Consider the following 21,265-nt stretch of genomic DNA (forward strand, 5'->3'; position numbering starts at 1 on the left):
TTTCTCTGCCCTGCCATTTTGCTTTTAATCTGAGCCTCAGAAAAGCATTTCTGTTCCTTAGAAATTTCTATTTCCCACACAAATGTTACTTGACGAGCAATCACTCATTAGAGTCAATTTTTAAAAATTCATTCTGGGGGTATGGGTATCATTAACAAGGCCAGTATTTATTGTCCATCCCCTGATTGCCCTTGAGAAGGTGGTGTGAGCCATGTTCTTGAACCACTGCTATCCATGTGGTGAAGGTGCTCCTACTGTGCTGTTGGGGAGAGAATTCCAGGATTTTGACCCAGTGACAGTGAAGGAATGGGTGATGTATGCCCAAGTCAGGATGGTGTGTGTCTTGGAGGGGAACTTGGAGGTGATGCTGTTCCCATGCACTTGCTGCCTGTGTCATTTTAGCTGGTGGAGGCCACAGTTTTGGGAGGTGTTGTCGAATTAACAGCCCATCTGATAACCGACCGTTTTGAATTAGTATCTAGAAATGAAAAGGATGCCCAATGGAGACAGTAACTGAGGGAGCCTGTGATGCTCTGTGTTCAATTCCAGAAAGGCAGTTGGTGAAGGATAGAACTGGAGCCAATCTGTACACATTTTTATATTTATTTACAGAGTTACACATTGCAAGCGTACAACTCCTCACGCAACCAACACAGATTTGGTCTGTGTCTATTTATAGGAGCGCAAGTGAAACCCCAGTTAATGCTCACCACCTGCATATCATCAAATGCAATTAATATACAATTAACACATAATCCCATAACACTACATGGAATTTTGTTTTTATTTTGTACTGTTGTAGAATTGCCAAGATAGTTAATGGTGTATGCAAAACTCTAAAGAGTGTAGAACGGAACTCAGTTATTTACCAAAATAAAACAAATAACATCAACTGTATAACTCACAATTACCAAACTGATTCGCCAAGTCTCAGTCTCTTTATACCACAGGTTCAGTGACCTCAGCTGTTCATTTATCAAGACTAAGTTAAATGAAAATGCTGGTTGTATTTTTATATGGAACTTAAAGTTGGAAGGGCTGTTGTGTGTGCCTTATTTGTGAATGGTAAGATGGTGGAGTTTAGTGTTGAGGTGGATGGCTCGTTTGGTGTGTACTTTGCAGACAGTAAATAAATAGTTCATCTCTACAGATTAAGTTAAATTGAAGGTAACTAGAGAGAGAGGGGGAACATTAGCCAGCAAAGCCTTTACTGGGTGAAGTTTTGCATGCCCATTGCTTGTATAACAATTCACAGCAGGTAAAAATTGGTCTGATTTGGGGAATTACTATCTGGTCCAGAAGTAATCCATATCAAGAACTGAAAGAGTTTCCACTTCTGTCGGACATATTTTGCACTTGCTTTTTTTTTCCTTTGTTCACAGGATGTGGACATCACTGGCTAGGCCAGCATTTATTGCCCTTCCCTAATTGTCCTTGTGAAGGTGGTGGCAAGCTGTCTTCTTGAACCGCTGCAGTCCATGTGGTGTAGGTACACCCACAATGCTGTTAGGAAGGGCGTTCCAGGATTTTGACCCAGCGACAGTGCAGGAATGGCGATATAGTTCCAAGTCAGAATATTGTGCGGCTTGGAGGAGAACTTGCAGGTGGTGGTGTTTCCTTGCAACTGCTGCCCTTGTGCTTCTAGGTGGTCAAGGTCGCAATTTGGAAGGTGCTGTCGGAGGAGCCTTAACAAGTTGCTGCAGTGCATCTTGTAGAGGGTACACACTGCTATTACTGTGCGCCAGTGGTGGATGGGGTGCTCATCAAGTGGGCTGCTTTGCTCTGGACAGTGTCAAGCTTCTGTAGTGTTGTTGGAGCTACACCCATCCAGGCAAGTGGAGAGTATTCCATCACACTCCCACCTTGTGCCTTGTAGATGGTGGACAGGCTTTGGGGAGTGAGGAGATGGGTTACTCGCTGCAGAATTCCCAGCCTCTGACTTGCTCTTATAGCCAAGCCACCGTATTTATATGGCTGTTCCAGTTAAGTTTCTGGTCAATGGTAAGCCCCAGGATCTTGAATGCAGGCACCAGCACAGATTGCCATACACCCCCGCTCCTCCCAATTTATGTAAACAAATTTTCCCTTGCATTGTACATCTATATATACAGTCTGTCACCCATTTCCTAGACATCTGCCAACTGGTTCACAGGATTTGCACAAATTGATTCTTCCCTGAGCAAAATTTGGCAATGTTTCCCAGTTCAAGGGTGAAGAATATATGCATCAATGTCTCGGACTAGAATTATTTCTTATCGCTGAAGCACTATTAGTCCCAATTAAAATATTAATGTCATCTATTAGTAATATTATAAAATCATAGAAACTTACTACAGAAGGAGACCAAACAGGCTATTGTGCCTGTGCTGGCTGCTTGATAGAGCAGCCGTGCTTAGTCCCACATCCCTGCTTTTTGTCTGTAACCCTGTAAGTTCTTCATTCTCAAGTATCTGTCCAATTCCCTTTTTAAAATTTTTACGGAATCAGCTTCCACCACATGTTCAGTTAGAGCGCTCCAGATCCCAACAACTCTGAGTGAAAAAACTTCTCATCTCTCCTCTAGATCTTTTTCCAATGACCTCTAGTTAATGACCCACTCTCCAAAGGGAATATTATTTCCCTATTTACTCGATCAAAACCTCTCAACATCTTGAAAACCTCTGTAGGTCACCTCTTAACCTTCTCTGTTCCAAGGAGAACAGTCCTAGCTTTTCCAACCTGACCTCAGGACTGAAGTCCCTGATCCCTGGTAACATCCTGGTAAACCACCTCTGTCCCCTTTCTTAGGCCTTTACATCTTTCTTGAAGTGCAGTGCCCAGAATTGCCCACAATATTCCAGCTGAGGCCTAACCAGTGATTTATAAAGTTCTAATTGTTTCAAAACTTGAAAAATCTGTGTTGGTGAAAAGGGTTCATTTGAACTTTTGAGGTCGCGTTGGCCTTGGGTGGAAGATTCGGTTTTCATTAGTATGGGGTCAGTTTGTTCTTTGATGTTCTTTGTTGATATTGATTTAACTAAATTAGTTTTACTGAATTGGCTGACAGGATGTTTAGGTTGGAGGAGAGGTTGTCTGGCGTATTATCTTTCCCCCATGAGGTAATGCTACCTTGTTGGCACGCATTCACATGTGCACACATACACGCACACGCCCTACACACATGTAGCTTGGGGTTATAATGTGTACCATCTACCTCTCATCACGGGGAGCAAACATCTTGGTTGAAAGCTCTGAAATTGAATCTTTAAACTCCTAAGTCATGATGAGGCCTGTCTTGCATAACTGGCAAACCCAAACATTGGTTGAAATTAGGTCCTTCTGGATTGTGTTTCATTTTTGGGGATTAGTTTTTGACATCGATCTTGTGGCAATCGGACTGTTACTTTCCAGTGTTTAATTGGGCAACATTCGCTCTATTTTTGGTCTTGCAGCTGCTGAATGCACTGACGACTGTTCATTTCAAAAGATATTTGTCATGACAGTAGCCAGTTTTTCAGAGGAAACAATCTTGTTTTTTTTAAAAAAAAATTTATCTTTTGACTGAATATTTCCAACATTATTTTTATTGTACACAAGCCTGCATTTATATTTTGCAGCAGAAAGCCAAGTTTCTAGATCACAGAGCATATGAACATTTTTTTTTAAAACAAGGCAAATGTAAAGTGAAAACCTTCTCTGCACTTGCTCGTCCCCTCTCATCTCCCTTTCCATCTCAACCCTTTACCCCCTTCAGAACTGATACTGCCTTCAGCTCCTTGGTCCTAAGCTCTGAAATTCCCACCCTAAATCCCTCTACCTCTCCACCACCCCCACCCCCCCATCTCCTTTAAGACGCTCCTGAAAATTTATCTTTTTGACCAAGCTTTTGGTCACCCGTCCTTGTGTGTCTTTCTGTGGTGCGGTGTTCATTTTTGTCTGATAATGTGCCTTTTTATATGTTAAAGGTGCTATATAAATGTAAGTTGTTGTTGCTTCAACCACTGTTTCCATCTAATAGGGCATTCCATGTCCTATGACCCTTTGAATTTAAAGAAACACAATTCTTCCAATCTGTCGCTTTTGTTCTTTTCATGACTATTTTCAATTTACGGCACGCGTTACCAAGTTACAGCAAGTGATTTGTTAGTTTTCAAAAACTGGGACTTTCTAATGTAAAATTGCAGTACTTGTTATAGGTATTCAAATTTGCAGGATTTGTTGAGTTATGTCGCTCTAACAAATCACTCGCCCTTCTCACTATTTTGTTAAAAAGGGCAAGTCCGAGTTTTGAGCTGCACAGGTCGACGTGTGGACTAGTAATCCAGAGGCCCAGGCTTGGGGACATAGGTTCAAATCCCACTGCAGCAGTAGGTGAAATTAAAATTTTACTCATTTTAAAAATCTGGAATTGAAAGCTAATCTCAGCAATGGTGCCGTGAAGCGATCATCGATTGTCGCAAAGACCCATCTAGTTCACTATTGTCCTTTAGGGAAGGAAATCTGCCATCCTTGCTTGGTCTGGCCGACATGTGACTCCAGACCCACAGCAATGTGGTTTACTCTTAACTGCCCTCTGAAATGGTCTAGCAAGCCACTGAGTACAAGGGCAATTAAGGATGGGCAACAAATGCTGCTGGCCTTGCTAGCGACACCCACATCCCATGAAAGAATTTTTTAAAAACCAAAGTATATGGGTGGCGCAGTGGTTAGCACCACAGCCTCACAGCTCCAGCGACCCAGGTTCAATTCTGGGTACTGCCTGTGCAGAGTTTGCAAGTTCTCCCTGTGACCGCGTGGGTTTCCGCCGGGTGCTCCGGTTTCCTCCCAGAGCCAAAGGCTTGCAGGTGATAGGTAAATTGGCCATTGTAAATTTCCCCTAGTGTAGGGAGGTGGTAGTGAATATGGGATTACTGTAGAGTTAGTATAAATGGGTGGTTGTTGGTCGGCACAGACTCGGTGGGCCGAAGGGCCTGTTTTAGTGCTGTATCTCTAAATAAATAAATATATATAATAAAATGTACACAAACTGATTCAAAATGTTCAAGTGACAAGTAGATTTATTTCTGCAGAGGGGCGAAAGCAGATTAAGGATATGGGGTGAGAAAGGATATTGGCTGATTGAGATCAGACCAAAAGAGGCTGGCCGATTAGACCACATGATCTTATCCTGTTCCTGATATTTCTTGTGCACCTATTTGAAAATATATCAAGGATATGACAACAAGTCGACATTCCAGATGAAGTTGGCAGTACAAACGACTTGTTTCACACTGTTTGACTGCCTGTTGTTTCCTTTCTCCGGATGGAGAGCTAAATTAAATTGCTTTCCTGGATTGAAGGGAAGTTGAGACGCTGTCCCAGATTGCATCTTTTAAATTATAAGACAATCTCTGAGCAGCTATCCAGTTACTTCAACTTCTAAGTTCCAGAAACACAGTCCAGCCACTCGCTGGTCTCCAGGGGGCAGAGTGGGGGATAAATGGAAAATAAATTTCTGGTATGGGAGATTTTTCTCGTGCTTCCCCCATCCCCACCTTTCTCATGATGCTAATTGGAAGAAACACTCATTAAAGAGTGCTGTAATTGTTTCACAGAGGGTGGTGAATCTTTGGAATTCTTTAACCCAGAGGGCTGTGGAGGCTCAATCATTGAGTAGATTCAAGTCAGAGATCGATAAATTTCCAGATGTTAAAGATATCAAGGGGTATGGGGGTAGTGCGGGGAAAATGGCGTTGAGGAAGATTAGCCATGGTGGAGCAGGCTCGAGGGGCTGAATGGCCTGCTCATGCTTCTATTTCCTATGTTCATGTTATGTTGAAGGTGTGCAGCAGCGGTGGTGTATGTTATTGTGCCAGCTGGCTGTGTTGCTAAATGGTAGTAGGTGGGTCTGAGCACCCTGTCCCCACATGCCAGATGCTTGGTGCTAATAGGTGACGGAATTGGGAGACGAGTCTCTTGCCCGTTCCCTCCCTATACCCTTCCCATTCAGTTTTCCTAGGGCTAGTTCCTTTTTATCTGGACTAGTCATAGATTTGCATGGGCAGCGCCAGAAGCAAGTCACCCGACAGGGAATAGTGCATGAAGCAGTCAAATGTAATTTGGGAGGGAGCTTTTATAAGAAGCATTTGTGTGGTCGATTCCGAGGTGGTGTTCTTTCTGATGAGCCTGAGAAACACCAGTGCAGAAATACAACAGAGCGAACACCAGCAGGAACACAGCTTTTATTTATTTGAAGTCAGGCCTGTACAAGTTGCATGTATGTGGTGTGATTAATTCGTGCTGTGTAGTCAGTCAGTAGAGAATGGTGATTGTTCTGGACAGAACATTCTGTCCATTGTCAGCGAACTGTTGGCTATTAATTCTTGTGTTACTGTAATTAGCTGGTTTGAAGCACAATGTAGCTGCAGCTGGCCTTCATTTCCGCTTGGGGAATGGGCTCTCAGCCTCTTTGCCTTCTGGTTCAAATGCTTTTGTTTCGCAGAAATAATTGGGCCTGTTCTCAATTGCCTTGGATTTCTGCACTTTTTTTAGCTGACTGTGATTAGTTGCTTCACAGCCAACAAGGTCACACACATCAAAAGCCGACCTTTTTGTTTCCTCTCTCCTGAAAGAAATGAGTCCTACTGTTTCACAGGCCTTAACTTAAGCACCTACTTGTGTGTGGGTGCAGTTACTGAGTGCCCACTGGCTATTCGACCATGGCATGCATCACATGGCTGACAGGTTAATCGAGTGCATAATGGTGCCAGCAGTCTATTTATCCATGAGTGCATCTTAGCTGGACTCAATTCCATCCTCACCCAACATCCAACCATGTGAACATTCTTGCAAGGATCACTGGAGAACAATTAGGAAGTAGAGGTTTGAGGGTTTTTTTTAATCCTTGCATCCCCTCCTTCCCCCCCACCCACCTGCCAATCCCCTGGGATTCACCTAGTGGCCGTGCTGCTCCACCTTCCCCTAGACTGACCAGGATGGGCACCTCCGATGTGCCCACCCTCACCATCCTAATGGTCCCGACCCCAGAATTTGAGCCAGGGTTGGAGGCCGTCAACTAAAAGGAGAGACTGGGCTGAGAGTCAGCAGAGCCTCTTTCCTCCAAGGACAGGAGGAAGGCAAGATCCAGAAGTTTCTGGGAGAGAAATGGTGAACGGCTTATATACTCTTTGGTGCTGATTCATACAAAAATTGCTTTGTTAGTAAACGTACTGTGGGTAAAACTGATGGCTTTAGATTGGCAGCCTGTTATAAACCTGGCCTGATTTCCAGTTGAAGTCAGTGGATAGGTAAATTGGGAGGCATAGAAAGAGGCCATTTAGACCAGTAAATCTATGCTGATGGTTTTCCCTTTATTCTGCTTGCTCCCAATACCTTTTTAATATTCCATTTCTTGAAAGACAGTTACCTTTTACATGAATTGATTGACTCTGCTTCCACAACCAGGGAATACCACATTTTAACCATCTCTGTAACAAGTTTTGTTTTGCTAACCTCTTTAATCATTATGAATATCTTGAGTTTGTTCCTCTGGTTACTGTTTGTGACTAGTGGAAACAATCTATCACTATTTGCCTTGTTATTAGCCTCTATAATCTTGCAGGCATGATCTGCCTTGCTATGTAAACTGAGTGGAATCAACTACATGGGGTGCTTTGGGCAATCACAGCGACTTTGCTTCTAGACTCTAACACAACAAATGTTAATTATGTTAAAGTGCAAAAATCTATAAATTGCTGAATCATAATTAATGCATGGATCAGATAACATCTTTGCTGAAAATAATGAGAGCTGGCATTTACACCTTGCACTGGGCAGAATGCACTAGTGATGAGAGTACAATACAAAAAGCGTGCGGTTCAGTGAGATTATACAGAATGTCCCCAGTGAAGTATAGAATGTGTTGGGTTTTCTCCATTGGCTGCAGATATCAGCACACTCTCCACATCAAACTGTCATCAACCTGTAAAGAGCAAAAGCATTCAGTGCCTCGACATTGTTCGCCACAAGACCCCAAGTGAGACCAAAAGCCTGCTGACTCTGCAACTCATCGGCTATAAGACCACAATTTAATATTTCCCACATGGCTACATCAGCTGTTATACAATGAACATCATATCTCGCATCCAGCATTAAATCTCTCCAACCAATATTCATCTATCTCTATTTATCTCCCCCACTATCTCCCAGAAACTAATTTTATCAATAATCATCAATTCACAGAATGGTGTAACCGAACTCTTAATTATTATACTTGCAGTCATCTCAGTTTATTGGAATAAATATAATCACGTTACAGAAGAAATATTTTGCAAAACAAATGGTATTTTCAAAATGAATACAATGAGAAAAGTTTGCAATGAGAATTGCCCTTATGGCTTTTAGAAAACAAATTTCTAGTTAAATACAGCGTATATTTGGTAGTTTTGTCACCTTGTGCCACCAGTGTTTTGTAAAATCAAGTATCTCCAACAATGTGTTAGAAATTAACCTTCCTTCTGCTCAATCAACCGTCGGAGGGGCAGGACTGAGGGAGCGCTGCACCGTCGGAGGGGCAGGACTGAGGGAGCGCTGCACCGTCGGAGGGGCAGGACTGAGGGAGCGCTGCACCGTCGGGGGGGCAGGACTGAGGGAGCGCTGCACCGTCGGAGGGGCAGGACTGAGGGAGCGCTGCACCGTCGGGGGGGCAGGACTGAGGGAGCGCTGCACCGTCGGAGGGGCAGGACTGAGGGAGCGCTGCACCGTCGGAGGGGCAGGACTGAGGGAGCGCTGCACTGTCATAGGTTCTGTCTTTCAGATGAGAGGTTAAATCAAGGGCCCGTCTGACCCCTCAGGTGGATGTAAAAGATGCCATGCACTATTTTGATTAACAGCAGGGGATGTTGTCCCCAATATGCTGTCCAATATTTACCCCTCAATCAATATCGCAAAAACAGATTAACTGGTCATTATCACCTTGCTGTTTGAAAGCTTGCTGTGCACAAATTGGTTGCCACATCCTAAACTGTAGGAGTGAGTACAATTTAAAAAGTAGCTCATAAGCTATAAACTGCATTGAATTCTTTATCACTGTCTTTCCCAGGCAAAATCAAATAAAGAATCGTGATTTTGCAAAGGACTGGAGATGGCTTATAGGTTCCTGAGTAGATGAGCAATATTGCACACGTTTGCTACATACCACAGTCTGAATGTATCCAGATACAATCAAAATAATAAATGCAATTCACACCTTACCGTCAGCTCACAGCGAACACGCATGAAACCATTAATAATCTAAACGAGGAAGGCAGGAATTTCTGGGACCTAAACACACTCTTTGACGACTTAATCAGCAGCTGAACTCTAAAGCTGAAACCAGCAAAATCTATTAAAGCTTTTAGATTTATTTCAGTTTACATCTATTCTACATGTTCCAATCCATTTCTCTGGCGACGTCTGCAGCTCTCTGCCTCAGAACAACTCCCGATATTCCACTTATGCCCTTTTGCTCTCCTTTCCCATGCAGTGACGCTCCAGAGGAATTTAGTCAGGCATTGAAAGAAAATATCTTTATCCACTTCAGCTCTGATGTGTGTGAAGTTCTCTGTGATTCCAAGAATGTTCCGATGCTGTGTTTCCCATATCTTCCCAAAGAACTTGGGGAGGAGACCAAACTGAAGTTCTTGAGCGATGTTAAGTGGGGGCCAGAAATGTGGGCCATGGTTTTCCACTATTGAGTTCACTGGCCTTCCATTAAAGTGAAGGGAGGAAGAAATGGCAAGCTGATGGCTTTATTTTGGCCATTTTTTCCCATCCCCGTTTGTTTTTCTCCCCATATACCACCTGCAGAAAGAGGGTCGAAAAAGGATATGTTCCAAGGACACTCAAAGAGTTCTGCTGAGGACTGACACTGGAAATGTTCATCCTTTCAGATGCTACCTGACCTGTGTTTAGAATGAGATGACATCAATATAAGATTAAATGTAAGAGATTCAGGGCAAAAAGTAGGGGAAATATAGTTATACAGAGGGTTATGAGTTACCACTGGAGCTAGCAATTGAAGCAGAGATCGGGGCTGGATTTTTCCTGCTTCTGAACACTGCTGTCGGGGTCAAATGGGGGTCAGAAGTCTGCACTGTTTGGGGAACAATCACTCAATGAGATTTATCCCAGAGCGGACAATTATTGACCAGAGGGCTGGCTCGCCATCCAATGGCAGGTAGCCCTGCCTCCCCCACCCCACACCATCTCTCCTCCGGATAAATGGTCTTGGAGCGGGATGACCCGTCTGCCTCCATTCCCTGCCCCAACTGGGTCTTAAAATCAAGCCCATGACAACATTTAAGAATAGGTTAAATGGGTGGTTGAATGAAAGGATTATGGAAACAAGATGGGCATATAGATTAGGGAAACTAGTTGTATGCAGGATAAATGCCTACATGGAACTGATTAGGCCAAATGGCCTGTCACTGCATTGTAATTCTATGTGTATTTCCAGTGTTTGGAATAGTTTTTTTTTCTAAAGAATGCATATGAGATCCTTGGCTTTATAAATAGAGGTATAGAGTACAAAAGGAAGGAAGTTGTGCTAAACAACAATAACATACATTTATACATCACCTTTAGCAGCCTAATCAGACCAGAAGAAACCTTTATAAATCATTGGTTAGGCCTCAGCTGGCGTATGTCCAATTCCAGGCACCACATTTCACAAAGGCTATCCATGCCTTGGAGAGGGTGCAGAGGCGAATTATCAGAATTGTGCCAGTGACGAGGGACATCAGTTTTGCGGAGAGATTAGAGAAGGTGGGATTATTCTCCTTTGAGCAGGGTAGGTTGAGGGGTTTAAATAGAGATATTCAAAATAATGAGGGGTTTTGAGAGAGTAAATAAGGAGTTTCCACCGGCAAGGGGGTCAGTAACCAGAGGACACCGATATAAGATAATTGGCAAAGGAACCAGCGAGGAGATGAGGAGAGAGATTTTTTTTTTTTTTACAGAGCGAGTCTCTCGCTAAGTGAGAATATGATTGTGCTCTGATTGATTGCCCTCCAGGATCAAGTGGCCTGCTATCGTGGGTCAAACATGAGGAATGGCCTGTTGGCTGACGTACCAGAAAATAGCTGATTCCCAATAAACTGCAGCCCAACAGCAATTGCCTTTTTCAGGGAAGGCGAAGAATCAAATTGGGGAAGGGGAGAACCTTTCTACAAACTGCATTCTTTTTAAATGATGGTCATTGACTGGTTAAATTCCCAGTCAGCAAACTCCGACTAACTAAATAAATCTGAAGACAATTTGAGAATAAAAATGATGGTTAAGAAATGGCAAATATATGTGAATTTTAAGTTTACCCATAAAGCTTACAGAACCCACAAAGAATGTCTTGATACTTAGTCATGTCTGATATTTTTCTCTCACTCCCTTTTCAGCAGCCTATTTATCTCTCAAAGAGCAGCTTTAAAATAAAACCTTGCTCTCGTGCTCCTGGACGCTCCTCAGAATCCACTTTATATTGCTTTCCCTTGACTTGTGTATGCACATTTTAATAAGTTAACTTTGGGCTTCTCCAACTCTTCACTTGTAAATATTTCATCATTTTTTTTTATTGCTGCTATGAAGGACATGATGTATAATGTTACTGTGTGTAACCTGACATTGAAGCAAAAGTATTTTATCCAACAGGAATGAATTTGAAAGCCAGATGATTATTCTTGCAAGGGAACACTCAGTATTGTGGTTTCCACTCCAAAATGGTTATTTAATGTTGGCTGTAACCCAGTCTGAAATACTTAAGATGTCCTATTCAAAGGAATAAATTTTGAAATCTAACCAGCAGAACCTCTTTGGATATTTGCTGTAATATAAGCTATAATCGAGATGTAATGTATTTGGAGGATACAATTCAGTAAAATGGTCCTTTTTGAATATTGATTGTCATCAGCTTTCTTATTTTCTCATTTCTTCTTATATGCCTAAATATTTGCTTAAAAACAGTCACATGCTGCACATTGTGAAGTGGCGCTTGAAATGTTGACCGGTAACTGTGAACTTGTGCCATTGATTTCACCCATGAGAGCCATAGGGCTGTTACTTTGGAGTAAGTTGTAAAGCGAGACTTGGTACTTCCCAACAGGGTTGGAAGGAGAATTGGAGGAACCTGGACAACTCTGAGTATTGCCCAGACCACGATTGCCTGCTTTCCCCCATCTGCAGCCATGGCTCTGAGAAGGGAGAACCTGGCTTAAACTGAGCAGAGGGAGTAGAACTGGGGAAATATACTGAACCATATGTTATGACCTGTAAAGGTGAGTGTTGTCAGGGATGACATTGGGACCCTATTCAGAAGACTTGAATTGTAAACTGTTGTAAAATTCCCTATTTGCCTGTCTCGTGATGCACGCCTAGTCAGTTCCACCGAGCAGGTAATGGCAGCCTCACCACGCTCAGCAAACTGGCAGCCCCAGCCCTGAAATGGGAACAGTCCTGCAGAGGGAGTCCGCAAATAACCCATTAAATGAGCAGGTTAGCGGACAGTCACTGACTAACTGCACAATCTGTTTTCTTCCTCCATACAGGGACGCTTCTGGCTTCACTGACTGGATGTATTCTACTGTGCGATGCTGGGGTGAGAGAGCAGAAGGCATCTACAAGATGGTTATTCGTGATTTAGGTAATCAAGCTCCTCGTATTGTGCTAGAGGGTGAAACTACTGAATGCAGAATTGATGGGATCTCTTCTCTTTCTCTTTGGCCTCCTTGTCTCAGGAGACAATGGGTAAGCGCCTGGAGGTGGTCAGTGGTTTGTGGAGCAGCGCCTGGAGTGGCTATAAAGGCCAATTCTAGAGTGACAGACTGTTCCACAGGTGCTGCAGATAAAATTGGTTGTCGGGGCTGTTACACAGTTGGCGCTATCCTTGTGCTTCTGTCTTTTGTCCTGCCAACTGCTAAGTCTCTTTGACTCGCCACGCTTTAGCCCCGCCTTTATGGTTGCCCACCAGCTCTGGCGATCGCTAGCAAATGACTCCCACGACTTGTGATCAGTGTCACAGGACTTCATGTCGTGTTTGCAGACGTCTTGAAAGCGGAGACAAGGACAGCCGGTGGGTCTGATACCAGTGACTAGCTCACTGTACAATGTGTCCTTGGGGATCCTGCCATCTTCCATGCGGCTCACATGGCCAAGCCATCTCAAGCGCCGCTGACTCAGTAGGGTGTATATGCTGGGGATGTTGGCCGCCTCGAGGACTTCTGCCTTGGAGATACGGTCCTGCCACCTGATGCCAAGTATTCTCCGGAGGCAGCGAAGATGGAATGAATTGAGACGTCGCTCTTGGCTGACGTACGTTGTCCAGGCCTCGCTGCCGTAGAGCAAGGTACTGAGGACACAGGCTTGATACACTTGGAACTTTGTGTTCTGTGTCAGTGTGCCATTTTCCCACACTCTCTTGGCCAGTCTGGACATAGCAGAGAAAGCCTTTCCGATGCGCTTGTTGATTTCTGCATCGAGAGACAGGTTACTGGTGATAGTTGAGCCTAGGTTGGTGAACTCTTGAACCACTTCCAGAGCGTGGAAGCCAATATTTATGGATGGGGCATTTCTGACGTCCTGTCCCATGATGTTCGTTTTCGTGAGGCTGATGGTTAGGCCAAATTCGTTGCAGGCAGCCGCAAACCTGTCGATGAGTCTCTGCAGGCACTCTTCAGTGTGAGATGTTAATGCAGCATCGTCAGCAAAGAGGAGTTCCCTGATGAGGACCGTCCGTACTTTGGTCTTCACTCTAAGACGGGCAAGGTTGAACAACCTGCCACCTGATCTTGCGTGGAGGAAAATTCCTTCTTTTGAAGACTTGAACGCATGTGAGAGCAGCAGTGAGAAGAAGACCCCAAACAGTGTAGGTGCGAGAACCTACATTTCGGATTACAGCCTCCCAAGTGAAAGGAAGTGTTCAACTTAGCTTGGCTATGGAGAAAGAGTGAGGGAGTGGAACTAATTGGATAGCTCTTTCAAAGGGCCAGCACAGGCTCCCTCTTTGTTGTAGGATTTTTGACAACATACACAAAATTATATTCCAGAGCTTGTTGGAAATGTATAGATGGCATCCATATGGAGTTCTCTTTGATAATTTTCTCCCCTGCTTTCCTGGAAGCAGTAGACTGAAAATCCAGAATCTTTGTTCCTCCACTTTTGCACGCTTGTTTGCCCTTGTACTGCCTCTTGCCTAATCTTGGGGACACATAAATAATAGGGGTAGGCGCCAGCACCAACAACAGCACCACTGGCATGCCCATTCCTCGGAACCAGCAAGCTTTTAGAGCGGCACTTACCAGCGCAATCAGGGAGTGCAGGCTGGTCCTTTTAAAGAGTAAGCTGCCTCATTCGGAATTCCTCTGTCACTCATCTAACAGCTCTCAGTCTCTTGGATCGAGTAGCATTGTAAGACCCACTTTTGGGCCTACCACATGCAGTAGTTGAAGCTAATGGCTTAGATGCAACTAAGAGGGCGCTAGATCAGGACATGCAGGAGAAAGAAGTAAAATTGTCGGGCTTGAGATGAAGTAAGGTGGGAGGAGGCTCACATGGAGCATAAACACCAGCATCGTCCTGTTGGGCCAAATGACCTGTTTCTGTGCTGTAAAATTCCATGTAATACATAAGCCTGCTTCAAGCCGGTATATCCACCGCTGGGAGGACCTGGCAGGAATGCCAGGGGAGCCCAGCATCAACCCAGCCCTGCTTCCAACAGGGCTGTCACAAAGGAGGAGGTGGATGGAAGAAGTTGACGAGGAAGAGGTTGGAACCTGGCGGAATTAAATTCCTCACCTCCCACCCGATTGTGCTAATTCCAAGTTCAAAAATGGCCTGCAATTTCTAGACAAGTGACTCTTAATGGCATGTAGTTCCACAGCACTGGAAGCCCTACAGTACTGTGTGAACGTAGACGGAGAGTATCATTAGATTATTCAATCTTAAACAGTAAAACCAGATCATGTTCACACCTGGTGGTCACAGGCATGTATCTTCTAACAGTGGTAATGAGGGAGTGTTCAGATAGATTCTTGGCCATTTTTTGCCTTCTTCCAACCCTGAGGTCTTTGAAGCCAATGGAAGCTAATGCAACACAGAATGGGAATCAAATCTTGGAGGTTCCTGTTCTAGCACACCTGGGCAGGCCATTTACCCAATAAGCCATAGCAAGCATGTTTATCTTGGCCTTTTGGTAAATAGAGCCTATTTTATTAATAACATTACATTTATCAACCCAGCGATGACTAAATACTACAAAATATGGTTATTTTGTTTGGGTTGGCTACTTACTATCTATGCAAGCATACATCCTAGCTCTTCACAGCTGTATGCATTGGTACACCAATATGCTCCATCACTATAACCCCAGGCAAATACAAGCTTAGAGAAGAACAGTGTTTCCTTTCTGCTGCCCCTGTTAAACCTGCTTTGGACTGTTATACATTTATCTGTTCATTAGCTCTGTCTTACACTGTTCAACTTCTGTCTGAGCTCAGAAATCTCTCTGTCTCGGCCTCTTTCCATCTGTCATTTCCATTGGGGATACTTGACACACTAGAATGGTCCTATTCTGTAGGCGAAGACTTATAGTTGGCCACTGCTCAGATTTTTATTTTCTTTTGTTTGTTATCTGGCACGGTCTGTATTTTCACGTCCTGCCCTGATCCTCAACTATGCCCTCTTGTATCCCACTTTACCAGAGTTCAGTTTCGGCATTTTTTTTTTGTCTTTTACGGATGAGCTTTCATCAGCAAAAAGCAGGTTCCCAGCTCATTGGTAATGTGGCACTTCATTAATCAAGCCGGTTTGTGTTTCCTTCCCCTTTATACTCATTTTTCTCCCTTTTTTCCTCTCTCGTTCTATCTCAGAAAGAATTTGCATTTATGTGCTGTCTTGACATGTCCCCAGGATTTCACAAAGCACTTTGATATTAGTGGGTGACTTTGAAATGCAGCAACTGTTGCTATGCAGACAAAAATGGCAGTGAATTTGCATGCAACAGGGTCTCACAGACAGCAAAAGAGATTAATGACCGGTTGATATCTTTTGAGTGGTGGTAGAGGGAGAGATGTTGACCTGGACATGGGGAGAACTCCCTGTTCTGCTTGGGATGTTTTATAACAACCTGTAGTGGCAGATGCTGCCTCAGTTTGATGCATTCTCTGAAAGACAGCACCTCTGAAAAGCACCCCACCTTCACTGAAATGTCAGCCTAGGTTGGCTTTCTTGGGGGGGGGGGGCAGGGGAGCGGAGTGGTGGCTTGAACCTATAACCTTGTGACTCGGGCGAGAGTGATTCCAATTGAGCTAAACTGACCCTAGTTACTGTCAACTGAATAGAAGACACACACAGGAATCAGCCACAGACCATTTATTTTTTCACTCTGAGTTCATCTAAATTACAAGCAATGCAGGTTATCATTGCTAGTCTAACTATGCTCTTTATTTGACATGTGTTTGATTCTGAAAGCTTTAAGGAATTTATTCCCATTGACCTGGGCATTTTTGACGTTTTTGTGCATTTCTCAGAGGCTGGAACTCATCCATTATTGCAAATGGTTTGCAAAAATAAGCAAGTGAAATTGTTTGATTCTGTACCGCTAGAAGTCTGTAGAAAGTCTCCGGAAGTGATATTTTTGTCTCCCATTTTACCCTTTCTTCACGAAATCTCCCAGTGTCATTCCAGCCAGCTGGTTGGTTTGATGGCCATATGCTGGTGGAGGAATAGGAACAGAAGGAGGCCATTCAGCCCCTCAAGCCTGTTCCACCATTCGGTCAGATCATGGCTGAACTATATCCTAACTCCATCCGCCTGCCTTTGCTTACCCTTAGATTTCTGGTAGCCAAGCGTATTTATCGTCTCTGATTTAGCGTTATTAGTTGAATTTGCAAGAATGGGCAATGTCTACATCGCCCACTTGGGGGAAACAACTGGTTGTTGCTTCACAATTCACACAGACAGCCCGTTGAGGCCAAGCACTCGCTACATGCGACTACTCAAGTACAAACTCGCCTCGCTCATCACTCGAGCGCTGCTTCCAAAGAATTGTTTCTTTTTCAAAAAACGATTTTCTGCCTTCCTGTCATGAAGCTTTCAGCTCCTGCCCTGTATACATTTCTCAGTGGCAGTTCCCCTTCCAATTCCTAATCTAAATGGCCTTTCCTGAAAGGTGTAAGGTGAGACAGTGTGTGTTGCCAGAGTACAGTATTCCACTGTGATAGGTGTCACGTCTGAATCTGTTCCGAGATCTCACTTGACGTCACAAGCGATGCAAACTTTCCAGCAGGGCCATTGGATAGCAGTCCGGTGCAAGAATTCCGATGACATTCATCCTGCACCTTCCTATCCCAACAACAACCTGCATTTATATAGTGCCTTTAGTAAAATATCCAAAGGCACTTCGCAGGAGAATTATCAGATAAACTTGGACACCGAGCCACATAAGGAGATATTAGGAGAGATGACCCAAACTTTGATCAAAGTAGTAGGTTTTAAAGGGCATCTTAACGCAGGAACGAGAGGCAGAGACGTTTCGGGCCTATACAGGCGAAGTCATGGCTACTAATGGAGGGGTGAAAGAGGCAAGGATTGGAGGAATGAAGTGTTCTCAGAGGGTCAGAGGGCACTGAGGCTAATTTTGGTGCCTCTGTCACCATCCAGACTGAGATCAGTAAACATGTCAGAGACCTTAGATCAAAACTGACAAAATACCTCTCTAGTTGATTGTCTTTAATAAAATCTTTAACCCATAACTCCGTTCATGTGATTAATACCTCAATGTGCAATCGCTGAAGTATGTCTTTAGGTTCTGATTTGTTCCTGAAATGTGCTGATTGAGCAGAAGTAGTTGCATTTTTTTCTCCCAATTTGTTTATATAAGGAAAAAAAGGGTATCACAGTTCTCATCATCTTTCTCTCTGCTCAGGTGAGAACCCTCAGCGGAAGAGTGGCTTCCTCAAACAATGGCAACTCACGCTATACGGCTCTTCCTGGTCATTTGAAGATGTCAAGCAACGACAGAGGTAAACACCATTGTGTATGTTCACACAGTTTTCATTTTCTTCCCAGAATCTCCACGTCTCTCTCTGCTCCCCAGCCATGTTGGCGGAGGGAGGGAAGAGAACAGCATAGAACTTCTTTATCAGTCATATTTTTGAGCCAGGCACCCACTAATTGGGCAAAAGAAACCTGAGTTGTTTTTTAAGAGTCTCTTAAAATGCATAACTTTTGACTATGTTTTTGGTCACCAAAGACCTTGTCTTTTTCCTCCTCAAAGATGCAATTCGAGATCAGCAAGTTATTTGGGTCACTCCTCAGATACTGAAGCAGTCCGTGTAGAAATGCAGCAAGACCTGGACAATATCTAGGCTTGGGCTGATAAGTGGCAAGTAACATTCGTGCCAGGCAGTACCACCTCCAACAAGAGAGAATCTAACCATCTCCCTTTGACATTCAGTGGCATTACCATCGCTGAATCCCCCACTATCAACATCCTGGGATTCCATTGACCAGAAACTGAACGGCAGTAGCCATATAAATACCATGGCTCCAAGAGCAGGTCAGAGGCTAGGAATCCTGCGGCGAATAACTCACCTCCTGACTCCCCAAAGCCTGTCCACCATCTACAAGGCACAAGTCAGGAGTGTGTTGGAATACTCTCCACTTGCCTGGATGGGTGCAGCTCCAACAACACACAAGAAGCTTGACACCATCCAGGACAAAGCAGCCCACTTGATTGGCATCCCATCCACAAACATTCACTCACTCCGCCACCGATACGTAGTGACAGCAGTGTGAACCATCTACAAGATGCACTGCAGCAACTCACCAAAGCTCCTTAGACAGCACCTTCCAAACCTACAACCTTCACCACCTAGAAGGACAAGGACAGCAGATGCATGGGAACACCACCACCTTCAAGTTCCCTTCCAAGTCGCACTCCATCCTGACTTGGAACTACATCGCCGTTCCTTCACTGTCACTGGGTCAAAATCCTGGAACTCCCTTCCTAACAACATTGTGGGTGTACCTACCCCACGCGGACTGCAGCAGTTCAAGAAGACAGCTCACCACCACCTTCTCGAGGGCAATTAGGGATGGGCAATAAATGTTGGCTTAGCCAGTGATGCCCACATCCCATGACCAAATAAAAAAAAAAGCTGTAGGTAGAGTCCACATCCAACCATGATGAGTTGAATTCAAGTGGGAACATGCAATAGGGGCAAGAAAAGACGAATCAATGCTTATCCATAAAATATACAGTGTATCCTTGTACACCTGGTAATAGCTCTGTGGGAGTACTAACAGCACTGTTGGGGTACCTTCACCTCTTGTACCGCAACACTTCAAGAACAAGGCTCACCATCACCAGCTCAAATCAATTTGAGGTGTGCCGTCAATGCTGGCCTAGCCAGCGATGCCCATATCCCATGAATGAATAAAATAAATCTTCCATCTTCGCCGACTATCTGAGCAAGATAAAAGCCATTGGCTGGATCTTGTTCCCCTGCCGCTAGGAGCAGTGGGTGGGTGGAGAAGATGGCGGCTGCCATGCATGGGGTCCCGCCCTGCCTCGATCTTGCATCTGGTGGGCACTACATAAGCACAGCAGTCAACACGCCACCCCCCCCCCCCCACCCCATATCACATGACAGGGACGACCTTAGCGACGTTGTTCACGGCATCACCTGTTGAAGGAGCAGGTGCTGGCGCCATTTTTAAAAGGCCGCCAGCCCTACAAATAGCACAATATAACAGAGGTGACCCCCTACCGCCACGCCCCCCCCACCCCCCCCCCCCTCCCCCATGTGCACAACATAGTGCAGAGTAAAGCTTGGCTCGGGTATAAAATTAAAACCCAAACCGACCCGAACCCGACACATGTATTCGGGTTTGGTCAGGTAGCCAGGCTTTAGACCAGTGATCGAGTACAGTTGCCAGTTGTTGATGTACCCGTGTTCAATTAACACCATATAAAGTTTTAAAAAAAAAAATCAACAAACACTGATTTCAAACAGGCGAAGGCGCCACGACCCTGAGCACTCATGGGAAAAGAAGTATCCACTTCAGCAAATCATGCAATGTAACAAACAAACTTCTGAACTGTATCAAGTTCCGATGTTATTAACAAAAAAAAAAAATCTCCGTGGAGAACTCAGGTTGGGAAGTTTAATCTCCCTATTCCCAGATAATTTTTAAATCCTTGGGCCAAGTATAAATTAAAGCAAGAGCTCAGTTGATGTTTCTGTACTTACTGCAGTTACTGGTATCTTCCCTGGGCTTGTCGGTTTCTCCCGGGCTTGTCGGTTTCTCCCGGGCTTGTCGGTTTCTCCCGGACTTGATAGATTTCAGAGTGTAAGGGGTTGGGTTAAATTCACTCAGGTGCTTTATGTCGGAACTTGTAGCTGTTTCTTTCCCCTCCTTTCCACCACCACCCCCCCCACTCTCTCCCACCCCACTCTTCTCACCTCTGATTTCTGTTTGTCCTGATCTCTGTCCACGTCCAGCCCGACCCGACCCTGAATTTTGGACCCGGAAGAGAGACCCGACCTGACCTGAACCCGACACAAGTCGTCTGCTCCCGCCGGGTTCGGGTCAGGTTGCCAAGCTCTAGTGCAGAGTTGCCCCGACCCCCATATACACAACATAATTCAGAATTACCCCTACCCCCGCATACACAACGTAATGCAGAGTTGACCCCTTCCCCACCTCCGTGGCGCAGGCTTTTCCTGGACGGGAAGATGAAAGCGTGAGTGCCACCCGTCACACTGGAGATCGGGAACTGAAGGTAAGATCACTGCAGGTTAGATTTTAAATTAATGCAAGCATGTAATTTAAATGTGCAAACTCTGGTCCCGTCGCAGAGTGGCAGAGGCGTCGCCACGGAGCTTCCCCACTGCCGGGAAGCTCGGGCCTGGCAATCCCGGCATTGGGTTCTGTGGCGTGCCGCTGCTGCTCCGATTCTCCGCTCCGCCACCCTCACCATGGAACCGGACGTCTGGCCGAGAACAAGTTCCAGCCCCCTATTTTCCTATTATGCTGTACCACTGGGAGTAAAGGCCGGCTACCCGACCCGAACCCGACGGGACCCAACGACATGTGTCTGGTTTGGTTCAGGTCGGGTCGCACTTCCGGGTCCGGCATTCGGGCTCGGCTCGGGACGGGCCGGGTAAGTCACGCTCTATCACCACCTGCGGTAAGTGGCTCCAATGTTAATATACTTTTTGGACTCGAAAGGTGGTTTTGTTACAGTAATTTTAAGCTTGTGCAGATAAGCAACAAA

The 21,265-nt window shown here is 44.8% G+C and overlaps 1 protein-coding gene across 1 annotated transcript in view; it reads left to right on the forward strand.

Moving 5' to 3' along the window:
• The window catches only part of LOC137381425 (proprotein convertase subtilisin/kexin type 7-like), a 233,323-nt gene that overhangs the window by 200,835 nt on the left and 11,223 nt on the right, over window positions 1-21,265 (forward strand). Inside the window, 2 exon segments of the mRNA XM_068054003.1 lie at window positions 12,534-12,628; window positions 17,909-18,005. Coding sequence (XP_067910104.1) covers window positions 12,534-12,628; window positions 17,909-18,005 — 192 coding nt within the window.

The sequence above is a fragment of the Heterodontus francisci genome, chromosome 22, assembly GCF_036365525.1.
Source record: "Heterodontus francisci isolate sHetFra1 chromosome 22, sHetFra1.hap1, whole genome shotgun sequence".
Taxonomy (NCBI): Eukaryota; Metazoa; Chordata; class Chondrichthyes; order Heterodontiformes; family Heterodontidae; genus Heterodontus; species Heterodontus francisci.